Source organism: Leiobunum rupestre, chromosome 4 (genome assembly GCF_980474605.1).
Source record: "Leiobunum rupestre chromosome 4, qqLeiRupe1.1.hap1, whole genome shotgun sequence".
NCBI lineage: Eukaryota > Metazoa > Arthropoda > Arachnida > Opiliones > Sclerosomatidae > Leiobunum > Leiobunum rupestre.
In genome coordinates this window covers 61505637-61525915 of record NC_143387.1, presented here as the reverse complement: position 1 = coordinate 61525915, position 20279 = coordinate 61505637, and the positions used below count along the sequence as shown (strand labels likewise).

Here is a 20279-nt window from a genome sequence, read left to right as displayed (position 1 = left end):
TATTTAACTCTATAACTAAATGATGATTTCATATATAAATTCTCTTAGAATGGACTTTATTACGGAGGTATATTGAGCGTGAATTTAGTCGAAACAATTGCGTTTCTGTCTAGGTCGGCTCTATATATAGGCTCAGAGATTCCGTTTCATACCGCGTGCAATAAATGATATCCCTCTAAATAAATTGCTCTCAATTAGAGAACTACTTTGCGCCGTAAGCTCTAAATATAGAGCTTAGTAGCTGGCAGCCAGGGCGGGTTTTTAGGTATATACGATCCGGGAAGACCATTGTCCAGTCATTAAGTCATTAAAAAGGCTCCCCGCTATCATTATTACGGTGGCATACGGCCGCCGACTCCCAGTAAATCACGCAAAGCCACGAACTAGGAGCGTAAGATAATAATTAAGCGTCAAAGAAATCAAATAACATTACCCCTTTGGCTATATTTCCATTTTAATTAGATTCCTGGTAATTCCATGTTTACACCCTCAAAATTGTTGATTTCACGAACCCTTTTTAAAAAATACAATAGGTTTCGACGTTGTTCGGGGATTGGACAAAAGCCCGGGGTTATTTTCTGGGATTTTAGGTAACTAAACGTATTATTAACGACGCGGTATAATCATTAGTTTTGATTTAAAATAAGTCCGCTTCGCGATTTCGTTTTCGAGGGAAATACGACAAATAATAATTAAAAAATAAACCTAATCGACTTTTATTTAAATTTAAATAATGAAATTTAACGTTGTACGGTCATACGTCAAGATTAGCCAGGTTCATTGCTAAGAAACATTTCAACCATTATTTAGCAATATTATCGAAATCAACGTGAGTTTTTTGTTAATGGTCATTTATTCTTTATATACTGATAGTAATCGATTTCCCATAATAGTTAATGGTCCGTTAATGGTATTTAAATGACTGTTCTCCTATTTCCCAACATTTGAAAATAATGATAATTACACTAAAAATTGCTTATTTAAAATAAACTTCCTTTTATTTAGTATAATCTCGGTATACTTTTTTGGCAATAGGTTCTAATCCCGACTGCGAAAGGCACTGTTTTTGTAATTATCAACTTGAAATTAAATTTTTGTCACCTGTATTTTTCCTTCATCGGTTTTGGAAAAGAAATTAGTTGGCTCAGAAAAAGTGATTATTTTTGTACGCGCGTATTTGGATAAGAAATTGAAAGCAATTTAATGTTAATTTCGGCTTATTGACACCAGTTAAATAGCCTTTTTCCTTATAAGGAATGGTAATTAAATGCAAAGTATATTATTCCTACTTGCGACTGAAAAATTATCTCTAAATTTGTTTGTTTAAAGTTAATTGTTTTTCGTTCTATAGGGGAAACCTTAACAGTAAAAGTGATTTCGTTGAAACGATAACTGTAGGAGAAATTTCGTTCAATATCGGTAGAAGTAACTTCGTTCAATATCGGTAGAAGTAACTTCGTTTACTAACGGTAGAAGTAATTTCGTTTACTAACGGTAGAAGTAATTTCGTTTACTAACGGTAGAAGTAATTTCGTTCAAAAATAACCGTAGATATAATTTCGTTCAAATATAACTGTAGATATAATTTCGTTCAAAAGATAACCGTAGAGGTAATTTCGTTCCAAAGGTAACTGTAGAGGTAATTTCGTTCAAAAGATAACTGTAGAGGTAAATTGAGTCTATATTCAAGAAAGGTTTTAGATTAGTTTTTCTTTAATAATTGAATATTCTCGAAGCTTTGGAATGACATCCTTAGTAAATTAAATTTCACCTTTATCATTTGAGTTTTCCATGACTCATCTTTACGCAACAATGTCAAATAAAATTTTGTATAAAGGTAAAACTTCCGAAAGAAATTATGACATTATCTGACTTCACAATTGGCAATTGATACGAAAACAAGAATATTATGATATTTTCGAATTACAATTTTCGATTGACGAGTCTTTTTTTTTGCTATTTTGCTATTAATATATAGTAGGAATAAGTTCACTCCGTTAAAAAAACATTTAGTGGCAGCTGCACGTGTTGCGTGCGCGTATTGACGCGAGTTTAACTGTGTATATTTTATACTTCGCTGCCATGACCAAATAATATACGATTTTAATCACATATTATGTCGAAATACCGTTTTTAATATAACGATATATATGACGCGTATCAAAACTCACGAGTGTTTTATGTCGTACATTTATCGATCATTTTTTTTAGATTTGTAGGTGTAATGTATGAAATATAGGCCTTTTTAGAGGCAGTCGCTACGCTTGCCCGACTTGTTATTATGCACTTTTTTAATAAAGTTCACGGAAAAGGTCTCCGGGTCGACGCTTCCACGTGTAAGGAATTTTTGAAAAATGGAAAACAATGGAAATTAGCACTATTTTCGATCACAGAACAGTAGTATGTTAGTGATCAATGAAATCAAATATTTTAATATAGATTTTTAACCCGGCCACCGGTAATTGGCCTTACAAGTCGATAGTGGACTTAGGCCTATGTCCTTGGGTATTAGCTTAGCTGATTATTAATATTTTTATAATTATTATTTTATTATTTATTATAATTTTTATTAATCTTATTTTGATAATTATTATTATTTTTATTATTATTTTTATTATTATTATTTTTATTAATCTTATTTTGATAATTATTATTATTTTTATTATTATTTTTATTATTATTATTTTTATTAATCTTATTTTGATAATTATTATTATTTTTATTATTATTATTTTTATTATTATTTTTATTATTATTATTTTGATAATTATTATTATTTTTATTATTATTATTTTTATTATTATTTTTATTATTATTATTTTTATTAATCTTATTTTGATAATTATTATTATTTTTATTATTATTATTTTTATTATTATTTTTATTAATCTTATTTTGATAATTATTATTATTTTTATTATTAAAATTTTGATAATTATTATTATTTTTATTATTAAAATTTTGATAATTATTATTTTTATTATTATTATTTTCATTATTATTTTCATAATTATTATTTGTATTATTATTATTTTGATAATTATTATTATTTTTATTATTTTATTAATATTATTTTATCATTATTATTTTTATTATTTTATTAATATTATTTTATCATTATTATTTTGATAATTAATATTTTTTTATTATTATTATGTTAAGATTCAACGATGTAGATTTTGGGGAATTTACATTTAAAAGGGAGGGGAAAATGAACTTTTTAGGTTAACTAGTACAGAAAAAGATAATTTCAAAATTTCCTGAGTGGAAACACTGGCCGAGTACGGTTGAATTTGTATATACGGTGCTCATTATCGAATCCTTTTGGGATATTAATTATTTTTTTCCAATATTCAAAGCATTTACACTCTTCAAAATGATTTTTTTATCTTTAGCCCATACCCCATTATTTATTATTAAATGTATTTTCCAATAAATTGATTTTAATTAAAATTGCAATTTGTATGGTTTCATTAACTTTGGTATTAATTTAATTTTAATTACAATTTATCTAATTTACTATGACATTTTGCGATTCTCTCTGAACGTTACTAATTATCGTAATTTTATTGTTTAATTAACTTTTTATTAATTTAATTTAATTTAATTTAATTTTTATTTTAATTTAATTTGCAACTTATCTAATTTATTCAGACATTTTCACGGTTCCCTTAAAATGTTACTAATTATCGCATTTTTGGTGCAGTTCACGTTTTTTATTAATTTAATTTTAATTACAATGATTCCAAATGTTTTACGACATTTCACTCAAAATATGGAAAACTATCGTAAATGTCTTGTTAAATTAACGTTTCTTATTTCTTTAATTTTAATTACAGTTATTTTAATTTACTGAGACATTTTAGCAGTTCCCTCTTTAAATTTTACTAATTTACTAATTATCGTAACTTTTTTAGGAAATTAAAAATTTTTACTTTAAATTAATTTTACTTAAATTATTCTGATTTTCTAAGACATTTTCTCACAAAGCGTTACTACTGGTAATTTAATTAAATAATTAATTATTTAATTATATTTTAATGAGAAATGTTCTAATTTATTAGTCCACTTTCATGGAGCACTCAAAACCTGACTAATTGTAACCTGAAGTATATAAGACACCCTTCGAAGGGAAGTAAAAAAACCAAATAATAGTGTTGCACCATAAACAACAGAATCAGAGATCTGAAGACAGGATTAGCAACATAATACGTATACAATGTCTTTCTTTCTACGCAGTGGCGACATCTCGTAGCTCCGCGGTGAAACTCTGTTGTTACTCGATTTGACTAAGCTTTCATATACTTCTCCCTGAAGCGTGTTATCATACACTTTTGATTTGACGCGTAAAAGGTCATCTAAGTGAAGTAGCGCAAATTGCCGGGGCCGTTCAGCCTCGGGGGCCCGATTTGGAATAAACGAGGTATCCTTCTCGCCTAAAATGTTTAGTTATTTCCAATAGTTACGGCTCTTTAGGGGCCCGAAATTAATATTTTTCCGGGGCCCGGGCCCGTTCTCGGCGGCCCTGCCGTGACCCAAAGTAGAAATAAGAAAATTTGGCGTTGTTGATTACGCTCTAGCTTTGAGCCCAATTTTAAGAGTTTCAAAAACATACGGTACATTTTTACTAAATTCGAAACTACTTAGCTAGCGCCAACAATATACACTAGCGTAAATACTACATAAGGACTGACTAACTTCCGTCTTCATAGCTGGCGTTTTTCCTCTTGTATAATTAACTCTTCATAATAACACCTGAAGGCAATTTCGCGAAAGAATTCGGGGGAATTTTACGGGCACGACGGGCATCCACGAAGAATCCGGATATTTTAATTAATTTTATTTGGCGCGCGTCAAAATACGACACTAAATTAATTCGATAATTAAGACATTTATTAAATTAAATGTGGATCTTTTCCGTGTATGATTGAGACCTACGTATAAAATATGTTCAAAGTGTTCAATCGATATCTGACCACCATATCGCGAGTGCATTTTCTAACTGAACTTGGTTTGAAAGGGACTATACATTCTAAATCGAAGGTAACTAGCCCCAGTGACCCCTAGCTTCTGATAAACCTGGTTGTGGTAATGTGACGCTATCTGATACACCCGTAAATATGGAACTTTTAAGTATATTGTGATCAATTATCAAGAACGCGTTCAGACCATTGTCTACTTTCGCGCTATTTCAAGCTGAACTCTTTTAATTTTGTATTTTAACTTATAAAATTAATATTTCAGTGTAAAACAGCCTCTTGTTTCGTGCCTAAAATAATTTTTACAATTTTAAATTTCAAAGTAATTAAGTTATTACGTTTTAATTCGGACCCCCGGAGCTAAACAAGTTGGGCAAGCCCCCAAACTACCCTTTTGTTAGGACCTTATATCTCGTTAACTATTAATATTATAACTATCAAAATTATTTTAAGCACTAGAGGAAGGTTCAGCCTAATAAGAAAAATATAATTCAATTGTGTAATTGTTAAAACAGAAACGCTCAGCTTGAACGAAAAAGAGGCTTTTACTGTATTCTTCCCCCTTAATATAAGTATGCTTGTTCAATCATGCTATCGGAAACACGCATTTAACCTCTAATTTAATAATAGAGAGGTTAAGGCACCCTCTCGAAAACTTGAACGGGGAAGCTTGTAGGAGTTTAGATTGCGCGTAATCTTCACTCCTACAAGTTTATCCGTTCACGTTTTCGATAGGTGGTTTATTTACATTCCAATACACCACCGAAAAGATAATAGTAATTACCTGGTAATCTTTGTTGGTGAGGTAAAAGTCTGTGGTGTTGCCTAGCTAGTAGCCAGGGGTACAGGGCGTATTGTTCTCGGGCCAGCATCAACTGGGACACGGACATGGGTTGACCGGAACTCAAGTCCAGCGCGTTAGCCAAATGAGAGGTGGCCGAAACGGGATGATGCTGGGGATGTCCGTAGAACGGCGAAACGGGTTCGCCGGCGCCGTAAAACTGTCCTAGACCGGCGGCAGCCGCGGCGTGTACGGCCGCCGACATGGCCTCGCCGTAGCCCATACACACGGAGGCGGGAGGCGATCCGAAGCCGCGCGGCGTCGGCTGGTAGAGGGCGGCCGGAGCGGCGGCGGGGATCAGGCGCGAGTGAGCCGGCGGCGGGCTGGCGCTCGGCGGTCGTCGCCGGTGCGTCGGCTGCGGGCGCGGGAGGCCGGGCGACGGCCCGCGATCGGAGGAAGTCGGGCTGAGGCTCGGTGATCGGTCTCCGACGAATTTCGTGTTATTTTCGGCGTTTCCGATTTTACTTTTTCCCACCAAATCGTCGATGCTGAATCCGATTCTGGAGTTCATCTTCGCCGTCGGTGAAATAGGAACGGCTAAGGACGGCGCCGTAGGCATCATATGATACTGCAATTTTTGACACTTTAAATTTTCCGAATATTTTTCTTTTCCACTTTGAAAATTTTGATAAATATTTTTTTTTAATGAAAATGTCAACTTTATAATAATAAATTCAACCGCGAACCAGCGCGTTGATTCGTCATGATGTTCGATGACCAAATTCTTTACTGTCACGGCGTTTCTGGTGTGGTGAGACGCGAAACGACCAAAAGGTGTCTCTCTCCGTTGTTGAATGGGATTCCGCCGTATTCAGCGCGTGTTCATTTCTCTCTCTCTTTTAGTTTGGAATCATCTATTAGCCAGTAAAAGATATTACTCCGAAGCTAGCAATTCCCCCGAGCCGGAAAAAAATATCCTTTCCCCCTCTTGGGAATCGGGAATTAAAGGCGAAGGGAACGGCAAAAAGGGGGGAGGGTTCGACACCGCTTAAATCCAGAGTTGTATCGTTGCGCGAGAGAGATCAGTATAGAGGGGGGGTTGTAAAGGGGGTTGCGTTTCGGAGGGAGGAGAACACGCCGGAGCAATTCCCAGTTGAGGGGAGGAGTTTTTATTCGACGCAACAACTTTAAGCGCTCGAGAGCAAAATACGCTTAACTGTTCTAACAAGTCCCACCGGGACGGGGTTTCAGAGGGGAAATGAAACGACTGGAATCTCCCGCTCATGACGGGATTATTTTTTCTAATGGCGGTGGCGACATCTATGATAACTATCGCGAACTTATTTAGAAAGATTTGAAATTCGTTTCATTGTTTCGATTGGAAATAAATTTATTTTTGGAGTTCAAAAACTCTTTGGTTGGAAGTGGTGGCTTGTTGATTGATTCTTAATTGAAACTTTTAATATTAATGCCCAAAACTTTAAAATCTTTGAAATAATTATATTAATTTTTTGCCAATTATAGATTGAAACCTGTTGTTTCCCTCTCATAATTTTGGTATTATCTGCATAACGATGTCCACAGTTGAAATTGAAACAAGGAAATAATTATTTAAATTAATTTTAAAATAAGGGAAGCTAAGAAATGACCTTGGCAGCAGTATACGCCAAGTTTCAGAAAAAGGTTCTGTGTTCATTTTTTCCAAATAAGAGCGACTTTGCGATAGAAGTTAAGAGTTTTCTGAGTGAAGATTTCTAAATGAATTCTTAGGTTTCGGACCACCATTGGAAAATGGTGGTTTCAGATTCAGACCCGACGAAAGAGGGGACCCGTACACCCTAGGGCCTTCATCGATTGGGCTCTCGGGTTACGAGATTATCTGCGGAAATGCCAGGTTCATTTGGTGAATTAGGCTAAATAAGTGAGGCATCCAATTGTTACAAAAAAAATTGAATCCCCCAAATCTAAGAAAATAATCAGATTCATACTCAAAATTTGAATTTATATGCTTGTTGTTATAAATAATAATTTTAAAGAATTTAAAAGTCAACCACCCAAACGTTTTTGCAATTTTTAATTTCTTTGGGCCCCCCTTGAAAAATTTCAATAAAAATTTAAAGAATTTAAAAGTCAACCGCCCAAAGGTTTTCGCTTATTTTATTTTCTTTGGGCCCCCTTGAAAAATTTCAATAGAATTTCAAAGAATCTAAAAATCAACTTCCAAACGTTTTCGATAATATTATTTTCTTTGGGCCCCCTTAAAAAAGTTCAATAGAATTTCAAAGAATTTACAAGTCAACCGCTAAAAACATTTTCGCTAATTTAATTTTCTTGGGGCCCCTTGGTAGTATTTGGGTCCAACTTAAAAATTCAACCCAAGCTGCCTGCCTCCAGACAACCCCCCGCGTACATGCCCAAATTCATCGTATTCCCGGGGATCTCGAGTGGCCCTGGGAGTGTCGGAAGTTTGAGCCAATATTTCATCCGCGGAGAGATAAAATCATTCTACAAACAATGTAACCACTTTTACCGGATGCGATATTGAGTTTAAGGAAGTGTTCTAAGAAAGATGAGGAGGAGGTTTCGTAATTTGTATTTAATATTTTGGCGTGACGATCTTTTTATATCCGTCGTCTATAAATTCCTAATCGTTTATTATGTAAGGAGTGCGAAGAAACACCTGTTATTTCTCGCCAGCGCTCTTTCATTACCCGCGCCGATATTCCGTTCGCCATCCCCAGGTACAGCCTATTATCACGCGGGCACCCGACGACCAGCGCCCCCTCGCGATGATTAGAACCCGAACCGGCTTCATTTTTATATTTTCGGGTTTAAGCGCTTTTCCACTAAATGCCGGAATAAGTTGCCTACCAAATAACGAACTCCACCTGGTTGTTAATAGCCTACGACGTAAGCTTAGCTACGCGTCAACCGTACCCATCACGTTGGCTTTCGCTGTAAGTGTCTTCTAAAGGGGGTACGGTTCGTTGAGTGTTTTAGTATCATCGGCTGAGCCCCTAATTTCGTAATCCCCCTCCTGGGATTTTACTCTCCCATTTTCTCGCTGTGGCAAATGAATGTTACGAGCCAGGCGTGACGTATCGCGCCCTCTGGTTTTATAAGTCGGCGTTTTTATTCATTCGAAACACGAACTACCGTTACGATTATTCTAAATACAATTTTTATTTAACACTCGCGCGTCTTGTTCCATTTTAACGTTTCCATTAAACCAGGGGGGGGGGGGGGACCGTTCCGAACGCTAGCCCCCATCGGAGAGCTTATCGTTTTGTCCAGTCCGGTAATTCTGATATATTCATATAATTTTAAAGGCCGAGAGTTTAATCTCGATTTTATCGTGGACTAATTAAAATTCAACCCTTCCACCGCACTTTTTGAGCTTTTTTGACATTGGTTTTTGTAATATCGTATGCAGACCAATGGTCAGTCAATGAGGTAAGTTATTGTAGACAAAGAAGTGAAGCTGTCTTGAGTAGCGGTTCCCAAACTGTGTTCCGCGGAAGGTCACAGGGGATCCGAGAATTCGCAGCCCGGCCATCTTTGTTTGTGTCAAGAGTCTTTTAAGATAAGAAAAAAAAACGAGTTGGGGTTCCACCAGAATTACGTCAATAATATAGGGTTCCATAACAAACAAAAATTGGGAACCGCTGGTCTAGAAGCAAAATCTAGTAAACTCCAATTTTGAAAATTACGAGTTAGTGGTAATTACTAGTAAAAAAATCCCTACTGTTATAATTTCAACCTGGCAAAACAATTCCAGGGTGAGACATACCATAAAGTGCCACTCACCTTACCATAAGAAATAATGGTAATCGTAATGAAAAAACTGAAAAATCTAAAATTTTAAAAATGGTGTTTCCTAGGTTTGGCCAAGCTGTTAGTTGAAAAAAAAATTGGTTTAGACCTTTAAAACGGTAAAATATAAACTTAATAGTTAATTTTTTTAGGATATTTTATCCGTTTTTGTGTTATATGTGTTGGAATTCTATTGAGATTTTTATACATCAGATAATCGGAATTTACGTTCAGATACTATCAGATCCGTTTATATGGATAAAAATGTCAATCAGATAAGTTTAACATCAAAATTTATTACATAATCAGAGATGATGACCACTAGTGCTTCTGCCTAGTTTTTTAATTGATTTTCAATAAAACATGTGTAATTTTAGCAGTATCTTTTTTTACTTTTAATCTATCCTACAAAACCAAAAATATAATAATAATATAATAATAATTTCACTATATTTGCAATGGACTGCTCACATATAGGGCACTCAGGATTAATTAATTAATAAATTACTTAATAAAAATACAAGCTTCTTCGTCGTTTTGCTAATATCACTGAAAAACTGTAACAATACCTTTATGCGTAGTTTAAAGACTTTAATATATTGGGTTCTTCAATGCAAATTATAAGTTTATACGTCACAAGTCTGATTTTGTAATTGGGCATTTAAAACTGATTTGCCCTAATTCTTATCGTCTAACTAGTTTTTAGTTGTAGCGTTATTGACTACGCTACTGCTTTCTTAAACAGGAAAACGTTACAGTCTTGGTTTTTAGCTATATATATTTATATATCTTGATTAAACTTGATTTGTCGAAGTGTATATCTATTTATCTTGATTTTACTTACCTTGAGTTTTGAGAGTTATATCTAAATCTGGATTAATCTCAATTCTGTCAATTTATATCTTGATTAACCTTCATTTGTCGAAATCTATCTTAATTTATCTTGAGTTACAAAATTATATCTTAGTCATAATTTGTTGAATTATATCTTAATCATAATTTTTCGAATTATATCCTAATTAATCTGGATTTGTCGAACTACATCTTGATTAATATTGATTTGTCTAATTATATCTTGATTAATCATGATTTGTCGAACTACATCTTGATTAATATTGATTTGTCTAATTATATCTTGATTAATCAATATTTGTTGAATTATATCCTGAATAATCATCATTTTTCGAATTATATTTTAAATAATCTTGATTCATTAATCTTGATTTATCGAATTATATACATCTTGATTAATCTTGATTTAACGAATTATATACATCTTGATTAATCTTGATTTATCGAATTATATACATCTTGATTAATCTTGATTTCACGAATTATATATATCTTGATTTCACGAATTATATATATCTTGATTTCACGAATTATATATATCTTGATTTCACGAATTATATATATCTTGATTAATCTTGATTTAACGAATTATATATATCTTGATTAATCTTGATTTAACGAATTATATATTTAACGAATTATATATATCTTGATTAATCTTGATTCATTAATCTTGATTTATCCGATTATTTATATCTTGATTAATATTTTTTAACGAATTATATATATATCTTGATTAATCTTGATTCATTAATCTTGATTTATCCGATTATTTATATCTTGATTAATATTTTTTAACGAATTATATATATATCTTGATTAATCTTGATTCATTAATCTTGAATAATCTTGATTCATTAATCTTTAATAATCTTGATTCATTAATCTTTAATAATCTTGATTAATTAATCTTGATTCATTAATCTTGAATAATCTTGATTAATTAATCTTGATTTATCGAATTATGTATATCTTGATTAATCTTGATTCATTAATCTTGAATAATCTTGATTAATTAATCTTGATTTATCGAATTATGTATATCTTGATTAATCTTGATTCATTAATCTTATTTTAACGAGTTATTTATATCCTAATTAATATTGATTCATTAATCTTTATTTAACGAATTATATATATCTTTACTAATCTTGATTTATCGAATTAGATGTATCTTGATTAATATTGATATATAGAAATACTTTTGTATTGATACTGCACGAATCAATAACGTTACAATATTCCTGAACAGTAATTTTGTTCCACTCCAGATATTTTTTGCCGTAATAATTAGAGGGCAAAGTCGATCGGGTAGTGTCCCCACTTGTTGAATATTTTCGTAGATATAATTTTGGCTAAAAGTGGGCGTGTTCGAGTCGTGCTTTGGCCAGAAGGGGGAGGGAGGGTGGAATCACGTTGGCGCGCATTAAAGATTAAAGGCTATAAAATATTTGATTAGTGTTATTGCCATCCGCGGCGGGAGAGTATAAAATAACATTTCTTTTAAAATAAAATAGGGAGAAAGAGAAATTGTTCTTTCCCACCAAATATTCCGAGATTGGCACCAGGGGGGGTTTAAAGGGTTTTTTCATTTTAATAATTTCGCTTCTGACGCGATATTCCGATTCTCACGATTTTGGTCCGTAATGATCTTTTCATTGTCTCCGAACGATGCTGGCTCCGCCTATGGACGACGATCGACACTATATAGGAATTTTGAATTATCTTTTATTTTAAAATGAATATTTTGAAAGGAATGGATTTAAAAAAGTCGGGGATCTAAATTCGATACAGCGAATTTGATCTGAATTAAGTTTTAATGATTTTTATTTTCTTCTCCGGGCTTTTGTTGTCAACGTTGTCAACTCGACGCCAACGCTCACGACTTGTTTTTCGTTGTCCATTCTGGAGCAATTACACCCTTATTTCATTTTTGTAATAAATATTCTTCTTCCTATACACGATTTTAGATTAAAATTTTATTTCTTTAGAATTTGAATAAAATTATAAGTTCCAAGTGTTTTTTTTTAAATAATTCTAAACTGAATTTTGTTAAGTAGCAAATTTATTCAAAAAAATATAAAATTTTGAAAGTCTAATTTGGTATAATTTATTTAAAAAAATATAAAATTTTTAAAGTCTAATTTGATATAATTTATTCAAAAAAATATAAAATTTTGAAAGTCTAATTTGGTATAATTTATTTAAAAAAATATAAAATTTTTAAAGTATAATTTGATATAATTTATTCAAAAAAATATAAAATTTTGAAAGTCTAATTTGGTATAATTTATTTAAAAAAATATAAAATTTTTAAAGTATAATTTGATATAATTTATTCAAAAAAATATAAAATTTTGAAAGTCTAATTTGGTATAATTTATTTAAAAAAATATAAAATTTTGAAAGTCTAATTTGATATAATTTATTCAAAAAAATATAAAATTTTGAAAGTCTAATTTGGTATAATTTATTCAAAAAAATATAAAATTTTGAAAGTCTAATTTGGTATAATTTATTCAAAAAAATATAAAATTTTGAAAGTCTAATTTGGTATAATTTTAAATATTACTTCCAATGGCCACCTAATCTGGTTATTCAGGTCGTAGTTTTCAGATATCTTAAGATAATCAGTCAATCAGATCAGGTTTATCTTTTATATTCCCCTCACTCTAATTTAAATTGTATCTGATTCATTATCCCAAGTAGCCCCACTAAGATTCAGTTGGCTGAACGGTTACCTGAATTATGTGGTTAGTTAATAAATAATTTTGTCAGATCCAGTTATCCGATGCATTGCTGTAATTTATAATCTTGTAGAAGCAAATCAAATTAAACAGAATTAAAACAGAGGGATATGTAAAATCGATAACTGTGACGCATCTGAAATCTGCACACCGTGTACAGTATCTGTCATTTTACAATTAATTCAGATTATTTTCGGGTATAATTATCTAGTTTGCATTTTGATCAACTGATCGTAAATTCAAATCAGATCGTAAATTCAAATCAGATCGTAAATTCAAATCAGATCGTAAATTCAAATCAGATCGTAAATTCAAATCAGATCGTAAATTCAAATCAGATCGTAAATTTGAATCCAAAGGTAAATTCAAATCAGAAAGTTAATTCAATTCAGAAGGTAAATGCAAAGCAGATCGTAAATTCAAATCAGAAGGTAAATTCAAAGCAGATCGTAAATTCAAATCAGAAGGTAATTTCAAATCAGATCGTCAATTCTAATCAGATCTTTAATTTATATTATCTTATGGCTGATATTTTTTAATTAGTAACTCGGTTCAGATAACGCAACTGTTATCTGATAATCGGTTGATATCAGTTATTTAAGGTAAATGTTAATCAGAAGGTAAATTCAAATCAGAAAGTTAATTCAATGCAGATGGTAAATTCAAAGCAGATCGTAAATTCAAAAGCAGAAGGTAAATTCAAAGCAGATCATAAATTTAAATCACTAGGTAATTTCAAATCAGATCTTTAATTTATATTATCTTATGGCTGATCTTTTTTAATTAGTAACTCGGTTCAGATAATGCAACTGTTATCTGATAATCGGTTGATATCAGTTATTTAACTTTTTTCAAATGATATGAAAGAAGGTTAGAACGGTTCCTTTAGAAAACACAAAAAAGTCGATTTACCTGGTTGTGGAACCAATCAGCGCAATAAGGGTTAACACGACTAAATTCATGGCACCTTGGACTAATTCACTTGGACTAGGTGCCATGTAATTTTCGAAATAAGCGCAATAATGCTTATTTCCATCCCTCTAACGGGGAAAATTGGCATAAAAACCATGGCACGTGCGCGAAGATGTCGTAAGGAGGGTAGAGGGATAGTATTAAGCGTTTCTCCATTTTAGCCATTTTTTTCAATTCTAGCTACGCTTGTACGCTACTGTTCTACGATAGCAACTATGGATTCGGTTATAGCAGATGACAGTCTGTAGCGGATTATATTTAATAAAAATATATAAATAAAATGTTTTTTTTATTTTTTATTCTTTTCTTTATTTTTTATTCTTTTTTTTTATTTTTTATTCTTTTCTTTATTTTTTATTCTTTTTTCTTTTTTATTGTTTTTATTATTTTTTTTCTTTTTCTTTTTTATTCTTTTTTCTTTTTTAATATTTTTATTCTTTTTTATTTTTTATTATTTTTTTATTTATTATTATTTATATTGTTCGCGATTATTTTTTTTAATTTTTTATTTTTATTCTTTTTTTATTTATTATTATTTATATTGTTCGCGATTATATTTTTTATTAATTTTTTATTTATTATTATTTATATTGTTCGTGATTATATTTTTATTATTTTTTATTTATTATTATTTATATTGTTAGCGATTACATTTTTTTATTCATTATCCACAAATTTTCCGATTTATTTAAAAAACGTTGGTAAAAAGAATATCATTTTAACTTATTTAATTTTGTTTTATTACGCAACCAAGCATTTATTTGAATAAAAGTGGTATTTATTTAAATAATTGTTTGTTTTATTTAAATAATAGGCTTATTCACTTTCGATTATTTAAACATTTTACAATTTTTATTCAACTATTGGTTATTTAAATAAATATTATTTAAATATAGCCGAGCTTATTTTATTCATGGATAGAAATTAATCGACTGCCGAGCACTAGTCATAGTAGCATGACTAAGGTAACATAATATCGATACGTTATAGTTTTAATGCTCATTTACTTACCAAACTTTTATCCAACGCATGACACTCTCGCCCAGCTCGAATTGGACTCGCAACCGAACTGAGCTTGGGTATTTCGGCTTGAGAATATTTTAGACACTAGGCGGCTAAATCTAAATTGCACAAATATTTTGCTATTACGTTACTTATCATGCTCATGATATTACGTTACTTATCATACTCATGATATTACGTTATTATCATACGCATGCTATTACTTTACTTATCATTCTCATGCTATTACGTTACTTATCATACTCATGCTATTACATTACTTATCACTCTCATGATATTACATTACTTATCACTCTCATGATATTACGTTAATTATCATAATCATGCTATTACGTTTCTTATCATACTCAGGATATTACGTGATTAATTATCATGCGCATGCTATTACTTTACTTATCATACGCATGCTATTACTTTACTTATCATACTGATGTTATTACGTTACTTATCATACGCATGCTATTACTTTACTTATCATACTGATGTTATTACATTACTTATCATACTGTTGTTATTACGTTACTTATTACATTGATGTTATTGCGTTATTTATCATACTGATATTTTTACTTTACTTATCATACTCATGCTATTACGTTACTTATAATACTGATGTTATTACGTTACTTATCATACTCATGCTATTACGTTACTTATCATACTCATGCTATTACATTACTTATCACTCTCATGATATTACATTAATTATCATACTCATGCTATTACGTTAATTATAATACTGATGTTATTACGTTACTTATCATACTCATGCTATTACGTTACTTATCATACTCACGCTATTACGTTACCTATCATACTCATGATATTACGTTATTATCATACTCATGCTATTACTTTACTTATACTACTGATTAGTGTTGTAAGTCGGAAAATTACCGAGGCCTTTTTTCCGGAAAATTTTCTGGAAATTTTTCCGAATTTTATTTTTCCGGAAAATTAACAACCCTAATACTGATGTTATTACGTTACTTATCATACTCATGCTATTACATTACTTATCACTCTCATGATATTACATTACTAATCACTCTCATGATATTACGTTACCTATCATAATCATGTTATTACATTACTTATCATACTGATGTTATCATTTTTCTTATGGTCTAGAACTCTAGTTTATGTCGAAATACGGCAATATTTTAATAGTTCATCTCGTATTAGTAACATCATTAGTGAAAAATTGGTTATTAAGTTATAAAAATTTTATGAAATTATGGGTTTTGTAATAATTGTCTTTGTATGCAACCCCTTACCGAGCAAACATCATCAACATTGCGGCCGCAATTTCGAGCGTTATTAAGTCCTACAACCCCATTTCGACGGAGATTTTTTTGGCCCGACGTAACCTTTCACTTATTATTACCTCAATTTCATAGAGATAATTTTATTTATATAAAAAAATAGGGAAGCCACGTGGGTGGGTTAGCTGTTGAACGGTAGCCCCCCCCCCCATGATTCAACGTCCTTTTAAATCCTTTTTTTTCTTAGCATACTCAACGCACCGCGACATTAAATTTTCGATATTAAGAATCGCACGGTAGCCCATATTTTGTGTTGACCCTGTCCCCCCCCCCCCTTTTAATGCACATTTCGTGAACGGCAATCGAAGAGGGGTTTCGCCGCGTGAGTCACAAGTAAATTGTACTTTATCTATTATTTCGTGTCCTTAATAATGCGATTTGACTTGAGATGGTCGTGTGTAGATGGCATTGCTAACCTGCTATTATCCATTGGTGGGGGAACGCAAATGTTTCCCCTCATGTGTCGTGACTTTGATGTATATTTGTAGTAATCTGTGTACGAGTTTAGACTAATAGTGCTAAATTGATTTATCTGTATCCCGTGTGTTTAATGATGGGGTAGTATTTGTTAAAAGTTGTTACCGTATTTGTAATAGCAATTTTTATAAAAGGTTTGGATGTTCATTTTAAAATTGAAGTAACTAAAGCTAGCAACTAATAAATAAATAATATTTTTCTCTAACTCTTGTAAAAGTAAATAAGATGTCACGGACATATAGGTATACACAATCTCCCCATTGTATTAAATATATTCATGTCTCAAGATATATTTGAAATATTAAATTTGAATTTGAGCAAATTTTCAATCATCTTAATAATAACAATAATCAGCTAGGCTAATACCCAAGGCCCAAGTCATCTAGTGACGTATAATGCCTTTAAACAGGAGGCCGGGTTATAATGCGTAGGAGGGTGGTAGCAAGCCCTACATGCCACGCGAGCCAACAGCTCCCTACACTAACTATTACCGTTAACCTCTACAAGTTTTTATGGAAGGGGAAACCGAAGAACTCGGGGGAAAACCCCTTAAACCGGCAGGGAGAGAACTTTCAAACTCAACGCAGAAGGAGTAGTTCCGAGTTTCCACCCAGTGCCACAAGATCGAACCCGGCTCCTCTTGCTGCGAGGCGAAAGTGCTAACCACTCAGCCACCCCACCTTAACATTGTACATTAATTTAATAATCCCAAGAGGAATTTTATCGAAAATGAATTTTTCGAGTTACCTGGTTTTGGAAATAAGGTAGTGAAACGGAGAAAACGTTCGTTTAAATTAATTTTTAGAGAAACCGATTTTTTACAGTTACCTAGTTTTGGAAATACGGTAGCGAAACACGAACGTGTTAATTTAAATTAATTTTTAGTCAAACTGAAATTTCCGAGTTACTTGGTTTTGGAAATAAGGTAGCGAAACACAAGAAGTCCATTTAAATTAATTTCTAGACAAACCAAGTGAAAACCGGGCGACTGTTTTTCAAATAAGGTAGTGAAATGCGAGCACCTTAATTTAAATTAATATTTGGACCAACTGAATTTTTCGAGTTACCTGGTTTTGGAAATAAGTTAGCGATATTGGGAAGAAATTCAAATATGACAATAGTAAGTACGCGGTTTGTAAGGTCCCGCGAATTGACCAGAATTATGTAGTTAATAAATGATCAGTACTAGCTAAAAATATAATATTCAACGAAGTTACTCTTAATTTAAAAAAAAAATTTAACTTTTAAAATTTAAGGCAAAAATCGCCAAAAACCACTAAAATAGGAAAATGATTAACTTCTTGTTCTCCGATTCAAATAACGGGCTACTGCGGGCAGGCCATATGCTTAAAAACAGTGACGTAAGAGCCAGTGACTACTTTAACTACCCAAAATTTAATCCAAATTAGGATAAGATTGGTATTTATGCCACTTTTGCAAATACTTAGTTGTCAAAACCAATTTTACCACTAACCAAAATAACTTTCAGACCGAAACCTTTTGGGTAATATTCAATCTCAGAACTACCCTAAAATTAACCAAAATTAGGATAAGATTGGTAATTATGCCAATTTTGCCAATACTTAGTTGTCAAAGCCAATTTTACCACTACCCAAAATATCTTACAGACCGAAAGCTTTTGGATAGTAGTCAATTTCAGAACTACCCTAAAATTAACAAATATTTCAGGAAAATTTAGTAGTCAAAGTCATTTTAATAACATTTATATTACAAATTTTGGGTAGTACCTAATTTTGGATCTACCCAAAAAAGCCCACTAAACTAGACCCTGAAAGTTTATGAAATGTAATTAAAAACATTCTATACATAAAACGTATTCTATTGAATTCGAAAAAATTGAATACTTTTCGGAAATTCTATAATTTGCCTTTAGATTTCAATAAATATTGATTCCGAACCTAAAATGCTTCTGAAACCTTCATAAATTAACAAAAAATCGCGTTCATAAAATATGAAAACTTATCTTTCTGTGCGTGCTCTTTGGTTACTAATAACTAAATATTGAAAATACACGGATTTTTCTTCGTTTTGTTAATTACCAATAGAACTTGCAACAGAATATTTAATACATTTATAATGCTTTTTACCTCTCCGAGGGGACATATCCCCTAGAAGGAGTTTTACAATCACCGTGTCTGTCTGTGTCACTGTGTGTCTGTCTGTCTGTCTGTCTGTGTGTGTGTGTGCGCGCTGCGAACGCGTTACCGGGGCAAAGTCCAAAACGCGTTACCGGAGCAAAGTCGAAAAACCGTGTTTGAAATTTAAAGGTTGGCAAATCTACCGTGTGACTGTGAGCGTTAACGGATAAATTTGCGGTTGGGTTGGGTATGATTGTTTTTTTCGTCAACGCTCACCGTCGCGACGGTTTCAACTTAGTTTTATTGGAAAGTTTGTTATTGTGTTATGACGGTTGTGGGTGTTGAGTTGGTTGTGGGTGTTGACTGTTGAGTCGGTTGTGTTAGCGTTATGACGGTTGTGGGTGTTTTCTCTCCAACATCTTCTAATTGACTTTTGGGACGGACCGAGTGCTGAGGGTTACGGTAAACGTCTCAACGTCCAAATGGCAGGGTTTCCACCAATTGTTCACGGTATTCGTCTTAGTATCAATTTGCGATTGCATCGGGCGGGATTCGGACCCGAGTTCTCTTGTATGACACAGAACCACCGATACATATTACGTTTCAGAGATAAGAGGGTTAAAGGGTAGAACCCGTGGGCGTCCACTTAGTTAGTTTTTTGTCTATCGGTACTTTTGAATCGTTAAGGGTCATTTATGAATACAATTTCAAGTGGTATACAACGCCCTTTTTTCGTTTTGCTTATTTTACTCGTAACTTCGTAATTTATTTTACGTGTTTTCTTATCGGCTTTAAATGTGTGATACATTTTCATTAATGTGGTTACGTTGGTTTTATATTTGGAGAAATGCGCTGTTGTTTAGCCTTCACTATTCAGTTAAGGATTTTTGTGTGCGTTATAAGCCGAGAATTGTTAACGGTAAGGTGTTTTTGGTTTTTTCTATTACAATTTTCATTACCGTGGGTATATGGATTGACATTTTCTGGATTTCTAAGTATTTGAATTACCTTATTGTTTGATTGGGTTATTATTATAATTTTTTATTGCATATTTCTGTTAATACAATGTTTATTTAGATTGAATGTTTCTTGATTCCTAAGTATTTTAATTAACTTGTTACGTAGTTGGGTTATTATTATATATTTTTCTATTGGTTATTTTTCTTGTTTGTTGATAATGTGGGGGATAATTCGTGTCTACGATTTTTTAT

General features: G+C 32.0%; 1 protein-coding gene across 1 annotated transcript in view; it reads right to left on the bottom strand.

Moving 5' to 3' along the window:
- Positions 1-6594, bottom strand: part of LOC149948625 (uncharacterized) — a 34868-nt gene extending 28274 nt beyond the window's left edge. The window contains exon 1 of the mRNA XM_090172297.1: positions 5764-6594. Coding sequence (XP_090028423.1) covers positions 5764-6382 — 619 coding nt within the window. The 5' untranslated portion in view covers positions 6383-6594. The remainder of the gene's footprint in view (positions 1-5763) is intronic.
- Between the last annotated feature and the right edge of the window lie 13685 nt (positions 6595-20279).